Here is a 13,519-nt window from a genome sequence, read left to right on the forward strand (position 1 = left end):
GAAATGGCAACCCACTCGTACTTAATCCCAGTAACTAGAGGTTTTGAAGATACACTGCATCACTAGGAGGCCTGGCTTTGCTCTCACGACCACATCCCACAGTGTTGCTGACTTGGGGCATCAGGCCGTCTCCGCTCGCCCCCGGGAAGGCATTCTTACCAAGGCTGAAAGCTGGGTTTGTGTACTAGCATCTCCCGGGGAGTCCAGAGCTGCCCGAATTCTGACAAGGATGTGTGTGCTTTCAAAGCCAGTTTGGACCTGTGAGGATGCTGGTGTCCAGGTGCCCTGAGGGAGGTTTCTGCTGCCCCCAAGCCCTTCTTCCTGGTCATGTCGCAGACAGCAGGTATCCCTGGAGAAGGAGTGTGCTCACGAAGCTGCAGGATTCTGAGTCAGTGAACTGGCCGGCAGGGCTGGGTTGACATGGCCGGATGCTCAGATCCTAAACTTCACCAGCTCCCTTTGGCTTCAGATTCTTGACCCTGTCCCATGAACTTCCCAGGGCATGACCTTGAACCTGCAACCTAAGGATCATGTCCTGCTTGGGAGTTCAGATCTCTCCAGTTGTGTTAGATGGCTCCAAAGCAAGTTTCTCTTACAAATTTGTATATCCTGAGAGGTTCCTTTGGAAAATTCCTAAGAAAGTAGGCTGCACCCCAAACTTGGGGGGAATGAGTTTCCTATGACATCCTGGGATGGTCTCAGTTCGTCCAGACCTTGGCCATCATCTGCTGACCAAGGGATATGACCTCTTATTCCCATTGCCCTTCCCAGGTTCTAGAATTCTCCTAGTCCCAACCATCACCTACTCCCTGTTCCTTGGATGAACCAGTCTTCACCTGGATCAGGTAATGCCAAGCAAGTGTAAGGGGCCACATTTTCTGTTTCTGTGCTGACATCTGACACACGTTTCCAGCTTGAATGTTCTTGAAGTTTGGGGTCTGCAGCTGTGTGAAATAAATCACATCTCCATGGCTTCAGCAATGTTAAGAGTAAAAGAAATCTGCTGATTCCTGGAACTGAAGCCATTTTCCAAAAGAGCTAATTCCGCTTATTTTGTTAGCACACTTTTGATTATATTTGTATTTTCCCCTCCTCACTTTCAAAATGTATTTTTCCATCTTGCTATTTAATTGAAAAACTGCCACAAGTTCAAATCTGAAATTCTTAAAACCCACGGAAACTGTACACAACAGCTTCTGTTGTGTGGAGTTTTCCTGGCCCCAGAAATCTAGTGTCTCTCTTGGCAAAACTCATCATTTTACATTTTATGGTTGGTGTTTAGTTGTTTTGCCTAAGAGAGAAAACACCCTCAGTGGCATGTATTCCCTCTGAACAGTTCTGTTATCAATTCTAATAAGTTTATGCAAGAGAAAAATGCCCTGGGATTCCACTCAATTATTTGCTTTCTGCTAATAAGGATGAAGTCTGTGAAACTCAATTATTGTTGTTTATGGAACAGGCTGTCAGGCAGTGATTTATTTCTAATGACATCAGGTGACACCAGCCTAGAACTTGGCACTAAACTATGCCTGGCAACTTCCCCAGTGGGGATCTGGTAAGAGGAATTTAACAAATTTCCATTTGAGAGGAGACCCTATTAAATGAAGAAATAGTCCTTCTGCTCCTCTTGAAGGAGATGATGGAATCCCCAAAGCAAAACTGCTTTGCAGAATCTACAGCCCAAAGCTCTGTAAAGTTGTTAATGCCTCATTGCTGGGAGTTACTTTCACGGTTTTGAACTGTAACTGACCCCAAATTTATCTCAAAAAGTCTGCATTTCACAGAAGCAGGTAAGAAAAATCCTTACAAAAGTCTGGGAGTGGGCTGTGTCCAGGGAGACCATCCTTGTTGTCACACACCAGGAATCTATTTCTTTAACACCATGTCCCTGTGTTTTGGTTCATAAGAAACACAAAATCGTTCACCATGGTGATCACGCACCAGTTGGTTGCAGTTCTTCTAAATTCCAGAGGAAAACATATAATCAATCCCCATCTCATTGCTATTTTTGATAAACAGTTTCAGGTTCTGAAGACAGGGTTTCATTTCAGGCTTCTGAATAACTCATCAAGAATATAAAGCATCAGCCTGTTTAAAAAAATACATTGTTCACGTAAAAACATCCTTTTTCCATCAGAGAGTTGACAAGGTTTTGACAAAAACCTGATGCTAATTTGCATTTTTCAGGAGAGGACCATCTTCCAGCCCCTTCCACAGTGTGCTGCCTGGTAAAAATGACACCCCCAAAGGGCTGCTATCTCCTTTCCTGTTCAAAGCAAGCCTGCTTGAAGGTTTGCCAAGCGAAGGATCAATTTACATAACTGGAGGAGGTGCGTGTCACTAACAGGGTTTTGACTCAAAGTCCAATTTTCAGCAGCAAGGCATGCCAGGGAAATGTCCCAATTTCAATTGTCTATTTCATTCTTGTTGCTAAGTTATGCTTTTGTAATTTCAGTATTTCCATTAAAATGTCACATCCACTGACATTTCAGATGAAAAGGTAGAGGAAATTTGATAGGAAATACAGAGCATTATAGGAAACTTCATTCAAACACCCAAGCTTGAAATCTAACTTGCTATTATCAAGTAGTCTGGGAACCGTGCCTGCTAGTTGGTGGCAGGACAGTCCCCAGCTCAGAAACCAAACACGGGCAAATGAAACAGAAGATGCCCGAGTAAAGCAATAAGCAGCAGAATTAACCAGGTCATATATACAATCCCCTCTTATTTCAGGAGTTTGGGTTTTTCAGAGCAAGGGGAAGGTACTGTCAAGGGGTGTCACCTTCACATCCAGGTAAAGTGGACCACCAAATGGGAACCCACGAAAAAGCCAAGAGGGCAAAAAGAGAATTGGACTTCCCAGAGATTTCTATCTCTGAAGTGTATTTTGAAATTATTGCCTCTCAACTAGCTGAGGCTGGAAATGGCAATGAACTTCTGATGACAATGTCCTGTTCTCATCCCATTTCAAGAGGGCCCCATTCTCACCACAGCCACACCTGAATGGATCTTAAAGAACACAGAAGATCCATGTTCTAAGATGTAACTCAGTCCTTTGCCACAAGATTCTTGTGGGCCCTGGGGGCCACTTAGTGTCTGCGAGGACACTAAGACACATATCCATGGCCCTGCATCTCTCCGGCACAGTCATCTTTGGCAGGTCATCTATTTTTCAATACAGAGGTGACTTGGGGAGACAGTAAACCCGGCAGGTAACTGAAACATCCACAGGGACACGAACAACATCCCAGCCAGAGGAGATGCTTCAGTGAGCCCTTCTGGGTTTGTAGTGTATATCTGACCCCCCCCAACAGTGATGCAAAGGGAACCTTGAACCTGGCACACAGCACGAGAAAGGATATTGCCTTTAAACCCTTCTTGTAATGACCTCAAGTTAAAGGCTTCTGCTTTTCTTTGCCAAAGTCCTCAAATAAATGATAGCAAGTGTGGAGTTCCCCAAATAAGGAAACCACTGCACACGTGACTCATTACCAACGACTGAACGTGCCAAAGGGAAGACGCATGTGGGTCAGCTGCTCGTCGCACCTGGTTAAGCTGTTTCAGCTGAGTGTACTTGAGCCTCAGCGGTTCTGCACACAGAAGCTCATGGTTCCAAAGCACGGGAAAAAGTAGAAATTCCCTCACATCCTTGGAGAGCTGGTCAGGGATATGGGTACTGAGCCATGTCTCTATTTTCCAAAAGAATAATCAGCAACCTACCTTCAGGGAAGACTTGGAAAAGAAACAGTTAAGCTAGTGAAAGAATCTGTTTTTCTCCTTCACACAGTGTTTATTCATTTTGGGTAAGAGTAAGCGTATGTGATGATAACCAGCTCCGTGACAGAACATCTCCAGGTTGATCTATGCTTCGGCACCTATTATGTTTCTCCTGCTGGAAAGAGGATTCTTTAGGTGGGGGCAATGGCTGGAACCAGGCTGCCTGTACCCCCACCAGGCACAGGACCCTGGGCCAAGTGTTGACAGAGGTAGTTTTCACTTTCATACCCATAGTACTACACAAGTATTGAGTACAAAGAGTAGGCTTCCTTTGCACTTGAAGGCTTTCTGTCTTCCGAAGAGGCTGGTGAAGACTTGAGTGATCATCTCTTCCTAGTAGAGTCCAGCTCACCTTCAGATCACAGGGAGACCCAGGACTTCCCAGGTGGTGCTAGTGGTAAAGAACCCCCCTGCCAGTGCAGGAGATGCAAGAGTTGTGAGTTCGATCCCTGGGTCAGGAAGATCTCCTGGAGGAAGTCGTGGCAACCCACTCCAGTATTCTTGCCTGGGAAACCCGGTGGAGAGAGGAGCCTGGAGGGCGACAGTCCATAGGGTCACCTAGAGTTGGATACAACTGAAGCGACTGAACACGCACGAGCCCAGAGAGACCCAGAAAAGGGGCCTGATGCTCTCCTTCTAACTCAGAAAGGGGCAGGATGTTTTTTATCATCAGGCCCCAGACTACTTCTCCTGCTGTCATATTGCAAACCTTTTTGTATCACTTTGACTCAGGCGGATCCTGGTACAAAACACCCTTAAATGTGATCAATACAAAAAGCTTCCCATTAGCTAAGAAGAGTTATAAAGTATATGCACGTATTTCTCCAGAGATAGAAGGGAAAAGAGAACAAGCCAAGGCTTGTTTTTTTTTTGGGGGGGTGGGGGGGGTGGCACACCCAAATAGTTTGGTATAACCAGCTACATAAACCCTGAAGCCCAATTCACTCTGTTTTGATTAAGAATGAGGTGCTTTTTTATTATCATTTTCCTTGGAAGTAGGGGAGAAAGAGGAAGCTGTAAAGTCAAGAATCAAAATACAGTGAATCTGGAAGGCATCTGGGAGCAAAACAGAGATTTAAGACTAGTGTGCATGGGAAGAAGCCTTGCCTTATAACCCCTGCCTGCTGCACTGAATCGTCTTAATTGTTGAGTTCACGGTCACTAGGCTTTTCTCTTCATTTCCAGCGATGCCGTACGAGGGAGGACTCATCGTTGACCACCTCGGGATCTCGGGGGTTATGCCTACACCGGACCGGAAGTAGCAGCAGGGTGATTAAAACAAGAAGGATGAGTGCACACACGCTCATGAGAGTATAGGAGACAATCCACAAAATGGGCTCGTTCAACGGCAGGGCAGGGACGCAGTTGCTGGCTATGTCCTCTGTTGAGAAAGGCCCAGAAATTTCAGACACCGGAGCACCTGCGATTTCTGAGGAGACAGAAGAGGGGAAAGCCACAGCTATGAACCGAGCAGTCATCTCTATCCCATGACACAAGAGATAACCTTTTGCTTTATCAGCCACAGTCAAGTCACATTGGCTCTCATGTTCCAAAGGCCCCGGAGTCTGAGCACACACCAGGGAGGTCTCGGTGGCTGTGTGCCTTCAGAGGGTTCACTCCCCTTCTTGCTGGAGTGACAGCATGTCTCAAGGTCTGCAGGTGCTGAACCCACATGGCGGAGAGCAATGTGCAGAAGGATACAGAAGCATCAGGTCCTTCACGCCAAGAACGGAGCACCAGGCAGGTGAGCATGTACCAGTCAGAGCCCGCTGGGGAGCCGTGTGGCTGTGCACCCTCAGTGGAGATGAGCAAGGAAGAGTAAGAAGCGTCTAGAGCTTAGAAAACTCAGCTGCACCTGCCAGAATCATGGGGATTTCCCCTGTGGAGTCACCCTGAGTTCCTGCTCCGTGGTAGATTCCATAGTAGGTAACATGCCTGACCCACACTCCTAATGGGCTCCAAGACCAGCGGGGTCAGCCTGGCCCAGGAGACTCTTCCCCACCCCACACTTGCCCCACACTTAAACTTGTACACATCTCCAGTGTACACAGTGCCCAGAATCAACAGAGGGAAATGAGGGGCTTCCCTGGTGGTTCAGTGGTTAAGACTTTGCACTTCCATTGCAGGGGGAGTGGGTTCAGTCCCTAGTCAGGGAACTAAGATCCCACATGCCTTGAGGTGAAAAAATAAAATAAAGAGTGTTAAATGAGTATACTAGTGGATTTAGGACATAGCTGGTAACAAGAAAAAAATAAAAAACCCAAAACACAGCTACATTTCTACCCATTACTTTTGCAAACTGATTCCTGAAAAAACTTCTCCCTGGAGAAGGACTTTCTTTCTAGTTTGGGGATCACTAGTATTTCCTTTGTTTGTACTAGGCTGATCTGCTCCTTTCCAAGTGTAGAATTTGCTTGGCATCTCAAGCTTTACTTGGAAAAAGAAAAAGGCCTCATGACCCATTTAAACTGACTGCTAAGCATTTAATTTTCCTATAGGTAAAGGCTCAAGATCCTAAGGCCTGCCCACTAAAATCCTTTTTTCCTGAGGGAAGAAAAAATCAAAATAATAATGGAATCACAGCCTTTAAAGGTATGGTCTAAAGTGAGGGAGGGACTGGGGGCAGGAGGAGAAGGGGACGACAGAGGATGAGATGGCTGGATGGCATCCACCAACTCAATGGACGTGAGTCTGAGTGAACTCCGGGAGATGGGGATGGACAGGGAGGCCTGGCGTGCTGCGATTCACGGGGTTGCAAAGAGTCGGACACGACTGAGCGACTGAACTGAACTGAACTGAACTGAAAGTGAGGGAAAAGACAAATGGGAATAATTTGCAAAGCGGTTGCTTTTTCTTACTACAGATGTGGATGCTGTTAATACGGATCCATGGCTTTTTCTTTTCACAAGTGGCGCTAGTGGTAAAGAAACTGCCTGCCAATGCAGGAGACATAAGAGATGTGGGTTCGATCCCTGCATTAGGAAGATCCGCTGGAGGAGAGTATGACAACCCGCTCCGTATTCTTGCCTGGAGAATCCCAGGACAGAGGAGCCTGGAAGGCTACACTCCACAGGGTCACAGAGAGTTGGATATGACTCAAGTAACTTAGCATGTAGCATGCCTGACTTTTTCTAAAAGTGCTGGGAGAGAAAAGCAAGAAACAGAGCGTGCAAGCATCTACGAACAGAGGGATGCTGGCCTTCCGTTCGTCTAGACGCTCAAGTGCCTATAGCCATCCTCAGCTAACGACAGAAAGGAAAGTGAAGTGTTAGTCACTCAGTTGTGTCAGACTTTTTGTGACCCTGTGGACTGTAGTCCACCAGGCTCCTCTGTCCATGGGATTCTCCAGGCAATACTGGAGTGAGTTACCAGGGATCTTCCTCATCCAGGGACTGAACCTGGTCTCCTGAATGGCAGGCAGATTCTTTACCATCCAAGCCATAGGGAAGCCCTAGAGCATTTAACAAACATTACATAACAAGGGCTTCCCTGACGGCTCAGTGGGTAAAGAATTCACTTACCAAGGACTTCCCTGGTGGTTCAGACGGTAAAGCCTCTGTCTTCAATGCAGGAGACCCGGGTTCGAGCCCTGGGATGGGAAGATTCCCTGGAGAAGGAAATGGCAATCCACTCCAGTACTATTGCCTGGAAAATCCCATGGACAGAGAAGCCTGGCAGGCTGCAATCTATGGGGTCGCAAAGAGTCGGACACGACTGAGCGACTTCCCTTCCCTTCAATTCAAGCAGAAGATGCAAGAGACACAGATTAGATCTCTGGGTCAGGAAGATCCCCTGGAGACGGAAATGGCAACCCACTCCAGTATTCTTGCCTGAAGAATCCCATGGACAGAGGAGCCTGGTGGGCTACAGTCCACCGGGTCACAAAGAGTTGTATACGACTAAGCATACACATTGTTACATAACAAAATAACCTTTATTACAAAGGCAATAGATAGTATGGTAAAAAATTTGAAACTGTGAGTAAATAAGCAAATAAAAACATGCTCAAAATTTACCACTCACAAATAGCCAATACTGACATTTTTGAATATAATCATAGGCATCAATTTTTTAAACACAGATGGAATCATGCTGTTCCAAACACTGTATTTTCACTTTATATGTGACATGTCTTTTCATATCATTTAATTTTCAACCATGCTGTTTTTATGATTACACAAAAACCATATTATAGATGTATCAAATCTGCTTACCAATCTCTGAGACCATTTAAGTGGTTTTTAATACTTCCACCACTGTGAACACTGACATATGAAACATCATCTACCTAAGTCTTTGCCCTTATTCATAGTTTGTTTCAGAATGAATTAATAAAGTAAAACTATGGGTCAAGGTACGCTCACTTTTAGGCATCGGATATATACAAGAAAGGCTGAGACACTACACACATACCCATCAACACAAGTTGGGGTACCACTTCTCACACTCTTACCAACACCAGCATCTGTAAGGGAAAATGATGGTTCTCAATCCAAAATCATGTCTGTAGTTCTTTGATTACTAGTTGGGTACTCGTTTGAAAAATACACTCATTGACCATTTCTATTATAAGTCCTATTTTTTTCTCATGGATTTGTTAAGAGTTATGTATATAGTAAAAACTTTCTTTTCTTGCAAATGTCTTTCCACAGTAGGCCATTTGTCTTTTCAAAGCTTCATTTACTTTATAAATAGAGAAGCTTTAACAAGCAATTATGAGAATGAAACATGCTTAGTGGAAAGATAATATCTTAATAGAACAAAGCACCAAGAAATGAAAAGTCACTTGAAACCACTTCTGTTTCCAGACAAGATGGAAGAGGGACAAGATTTACCCTTCCACCTGAAACAACTAAAATAATAGACTATATATATATGAAAGACTTTGAAGATATTAAAATTTGGGTAAAGAGATACAGTAAACCCTGAGGGATGGAAGCAGATGGAGCCAGCCTCCCAGGTGCCCCTCTTCCCACACTGAGAGAGTTTCTGGGCAGTGGAACAGACAAGGGTGTCACCCAAGTTGGGGAGATAGAGGCAGAAACCCAGAGAAGCAAGGGCTCTTGGGGTTTGCAGGTAGCGAGATGCAGAGGAGAGACAGCTACACAGTGAAAACCCACACATTCCCAGAGGACTTCCCCTGAGCCGTCCGCCCAGTGCTGACCTTAAAATGAATGAAGGCCAGTGAAAGAACCACTTGGAAGGATGAACAGAAACTTTCTTGGAGCTCACACAAGAATCACGTGAGCTCACACAACAATAATAATTCTTATGCTCACATAAGAATGATGACTGCGGCCAATTACTTCCTGTTTAACTGTTTCCCACAGTGAAAAACAAAAACCCAGAAAAGCTCACTCAATTCACAGGGTACTTAAAGAGTACTAAAGGTCTTTCCTTTGTAGTAGGAAAGATTATCCCTAGACTAAAATTACTCTGATGACTCTGATAAAGCTTAAAAGCAAGACAAAAAAGGATCAAACTCTTTATAAGGAAATTAACTGTGACCCAGAACAAATCTCAAGAGTATTTTAAAGAACACAAAAGTATTTGACACCCAACAGGGTAAAATTCACAATGTCTGTCATCTAATGCAAAATTAAGGTGCAAAGAAACAAAAATTCATAACAGGGAAAAAATTAATAAATTAAAATTTATGAAGAAATAACACAGGATAGGATTATTAGAAATTATATTAAGCCAGTTATTATTCCTCTATTCTACTTAGGAAATGATAGACAAAATATTAGTCACATTAAATAGAGACGTGTGCTCAGTTGTGTCTGACTCTTTTGTGACCCCATGGAATTTAACCACCAGGCTCCTCTGTCCATGGGATTCTCCAGGCAAAAATACTGGAGTGGGTTGCCATTTCCTTCTCCAGGGGATCTTCCCAATCCAGGGATCGAACCTGCATCTCCTGTGTCTCCCACACTGGCAGGCAGATTCTTTACCACTGTGCCACCTGGGAAGTCCTAAAATACAAACTATAAAAAAGACATAAATCAAACTTCTAGGGATTAAAAACTACTACATGAGATGAAAAATATACTGAATGGTGTTAATAGCAGATTACACATTGGAAAAAAAAAATAAGTGAACTTGAAAACACAGCAATATGAATGATTAAAATGAAACAAAGTAAAATACTGAAAAAAATAGAAAATCAGTAAACTGTGGGACCACCCAAATAAGAGGAGAGGATGGGAGGCAGAAAGAATATTTGAAGCAATAGTAACCAAAAATTTTCCAAATGGGATTAGAAACTATAAACCCACTGATCCAAGGGGCTCAGAGAACACCAAGTACAAGAAACATGGATATACTAGTGAATTGCTGATAACCAGTGTTAAAGAGAAAATCTTTAAAGAAGAGAGAAAAAGAAATATTATGTACCAAGCAACAAAGAAAAGGACTGTAGATGATTTCATGTCAGAAACTATACAAGCTCTAAGACAGTAGAGTGATATCTTTAGAGTACCAAGGGGAGAAACCCAGCCAGCCTAGAATTCTATCCCAAACAAAAGTATTTATCAAAAGTGATGATAAAGCAATGTTTCCAGACATTTAAAAGCTGAAAGAATTTATCATAAGCAGACATACACACATACACACACACACGTATATTGAAATATTATGCAGTCTTAGAAGGATATCTTGCCATCTGGGCAACATGGATGAACCTGGAGAATACTGCTAAACGGAATAAGCCAGACACAGAAGGACAAACGCTGCACGATCCACTTACATATGAAATCTAGAGGAAGTCAAACTCATAGATTCAGAGAGTACCATAGTGATTGCTAGGGGCTGCGGGGTACAAGTAAGGGGAGATATTGGTTAAGGGAGGCAAAGTTTTAGTTATGCAAGATGAGTAAGTCTGGGATTTAAGGTACAGCATGGTGACTGTAGTTAACAGTATTGTAGACTTGCAATTTGCTAAGAGGGTGTATCTTAAGGGTTCTCACTACCACCAAAAAAAAAAAAAAAAAGGAGAAAAGGATTATGTGAGATGATGAATATGTTAACTACTTTGAGTAATCATTTTACAGTGGGCTTCCTTGGGAGCTCAGTGGTAAAACAACAACAACAACAAAATCCTGCCTGCCAAGGCAGGAGATGTGGGTTTGAGCTGTGGGTTGGAAAGACCCCCTGGAGGAGGGCATGGCAACCCACTCCAGTATTCTTTCCTGGAGAATCCCAAGGACAGAGGAGCCTGGCGGGCTACAGTCCCTGGGGTCACAAAGCGTTGGACACGACTGAGTGACTAGACAACAATTAATCATTTTACAATGTACACATATATCAAAACATCAAGGTGTACACCTTAAATATACATAGCTTTTATTTGCCAATTATACCTCAATAAAACTGAAAGAAAGAGAGCATTACCTCAGATCTCCACCATCAAATGCACTAAAGGAAACCCTTCCAGCAGAAGAAAAATGAGATCAGTGGGACTTACGCACAGAAATGAACACTAGAAATGGTACCTATGTAGGCAATTGTAAAATCTTTATTTCTAACTTTAAATATTTTAAAAGATAACTGACTGATTCAAGCAAAAGTAATAACAATGTACTGGGTGAATTCTGGGCTTCCCAGGTGGCGCTAGTGGTAAAGAACCTGCCTCCAATGCAGGAGACATAAGAGACGTGGGTTCGATCCCTGGGTCGGGAAGAACCCCTGGAAGAGGACATGGCAACCCACTCCAGTATCCTTGCCTGGGAATTCTCATGGACAGAGGAGCCTGGCGGGCTACAGTCCATAGGGTCACACAGAGTTGGACACAACTGAAGTGACTTAGCATTCACGCACAGGAGATTTGTAAAATACACATGATGGTAATATTATAGAAAGAACAGAAGGCAAGAAAGGGAAGGACAGTTTGTAGGTTTGTTTACTACAGGAAGCGGTAGGTGTGATAAAGTAAATGGATACTACAAACCCTAGAGCCACTAAAATAACACAGCCAAGAGTCATAGCTAATAAACTAGCCGAGGAGATAAAAATATTCAATTCAAGAGAAGATGGAAAAAGAGAAAAAAGGAACAGCTGAGACAGAGGAAACACATTGCAAGACTACAGACTTAAATCCAACCATATCTATCATCTCGTGAAATATAAATAGTCTACACTAGGGGTTTATGAACTTTTTCCATAAAGGACCAGACTGTAAATGTCTTAATTTTGGGGGTCACACATGGTTTCTATCACATATTCTTCTGATTTTTTAACAACCATTTAACCATGTAAAAACCATTCTTAGTTCATGGGCCATATGGAAGCAGGTCACATGCTAGATTTAGCTACCGGCTGTTGTTTGCTGATGTCTGGTCTAAGCACTCCAGTTAAAAATTGGGGATTGTCAAACTAGATAAAAAGCAAGACCCAACTATATGCTACCTACAAGAAACCCACTTTAAATGTTACTACTCAATTATGTTGAAAGTCATAGGATTTAAAAAGATGTATCATGCCAATGCTCATAAAAAGAAACCCAGAGTGTGTATAATAATATCAGACAGAGTAGATCCAGAGCAGAGTACTATCAGATAAACACAGTAATTTCATAATGATAAAATGTTCAGTTCATAAACATGGCATAATACTAAATGTTTTTATATCTAAAATAGAATTTCAAAATATATAACATAAGAATGGTAAAAGTGTAAGGAGGAAGAAGCAATTTTACAAATAGAGTAAGAGAGTTCAAATTCCTTTTCTTAAAAATAGATAGAAAATAACAAAGGACATAGACGACCTGAACAATTCTATCACCTAACTTAACAATTATAGAATACTCCACCCACACAACCGAAAATACACTCTTTTCAAGAGCACTTGGAATATTTACTAAGATAGACTATTTCCTGGGCCACAATACAACTTTCAATACATTTAAAAGGATTCAACTTGCACTAAGTGTGTTCTCTGGCAATGGTAGAACTAGACATTAGCCACTGAAAGATGACTGGAAAATCCCTAAATATTTGGAAACATTTCTAAAACTATAAAATGCTTAGAAAAAACATAGGAGCAAATCTTCACATCATCAAGTGAAGCAAAAAATTTCTTAGCTATAACACTAAAATACACAATGTGTAAAAGAAAAACATTGATTGAGTCTTATTTCATCAAAATTAAGAATCTGTCCTCTTCGAAAGACAATGTTAAGAGGCTGAAAATATCGGGAGAGAATATTTGCAAGTCCCATTTTTGACAAAAGATTTGCATTCTGAATATAAAGAATTCTGACTCAAAAATAAGAAAACAAGTGTGTGTGCTAAGTTGCTTCAGCACGACTCTGTGACCCTATGGCCTGTAGCCTGCCAGCCTCCTGCTCATGGGACTCTCCAGGCAAGAATATTGGAGGGGGTTGCCATGCCTTCCTCCACGGCATCTTCCTGACCCAGGGATCAAACCCGAGTCTTTTTGTCTCCTGCAATGGCAGGTGGTTCTTTACCACCAGCACCACCTGGTTAGCCCAAGAAAACAGCAACTTAGTACAAACATGGGCAAGAGAACTGGAAAAGACACTTCACCAAAGAAGATGTGTGAATGGCAAATAAGCACGTGAAAAGATGGGAAAGCCTATTAGCCATTAGGGAAGTGAAGTGAAGTCGCTCAGACATGTCCAACTCTTTGCGACCCCATGGACTGTAGCCTATCAGGTTGCTCCGTCCATGGGATTTTCCAGGCAAGAGTGCTGGAGTGGATTGCCATTTCCTTAGGGAAAGGC

At 42.9% G+C, this 13,519-nt stretch overlaps 1 protein-coding gene across 1 annotated transcript in view; it reads right to left on the bottom strand.

Moving 5' to 3' along the window:
• Positions 1–4,639: 4,639 nt before the first annotated feature.
• BACE2 (beta-secretase 2) overlaps positions 4,640–13,519 on the bottom strand; it is a 104,397-nt gene continuing 95,517 nt past the window's right edge. Inside the window, exon 9 of the mRNA XM_040232263.1 lies at positions 4,640–5,206. Within this exon, the coding sequence (XP_040088197.1) occupies positions 4,953–5,206 (254 nt within the window). The 3' untranslated portion in view covers positions 4,640–4,952. The remainder of the gene's footprint in view (positions 5,207–13,519) is intronic.

This window comes from Oryx dammah, unplaced genomic scaffold (genome assembly GCF_014754425.2).
Source record: "Oryx dammah isolate SB20612 unplaced genomic scaffold, SCBI_Odam_1.1 HiC_scaffold_2, whole genome shotgun sequence".
NCBI lineage: Eukaryota > Metazoa > Chordata > Mammalia > Artiodactyla > Bovidae > Oryx > Oryx dammah.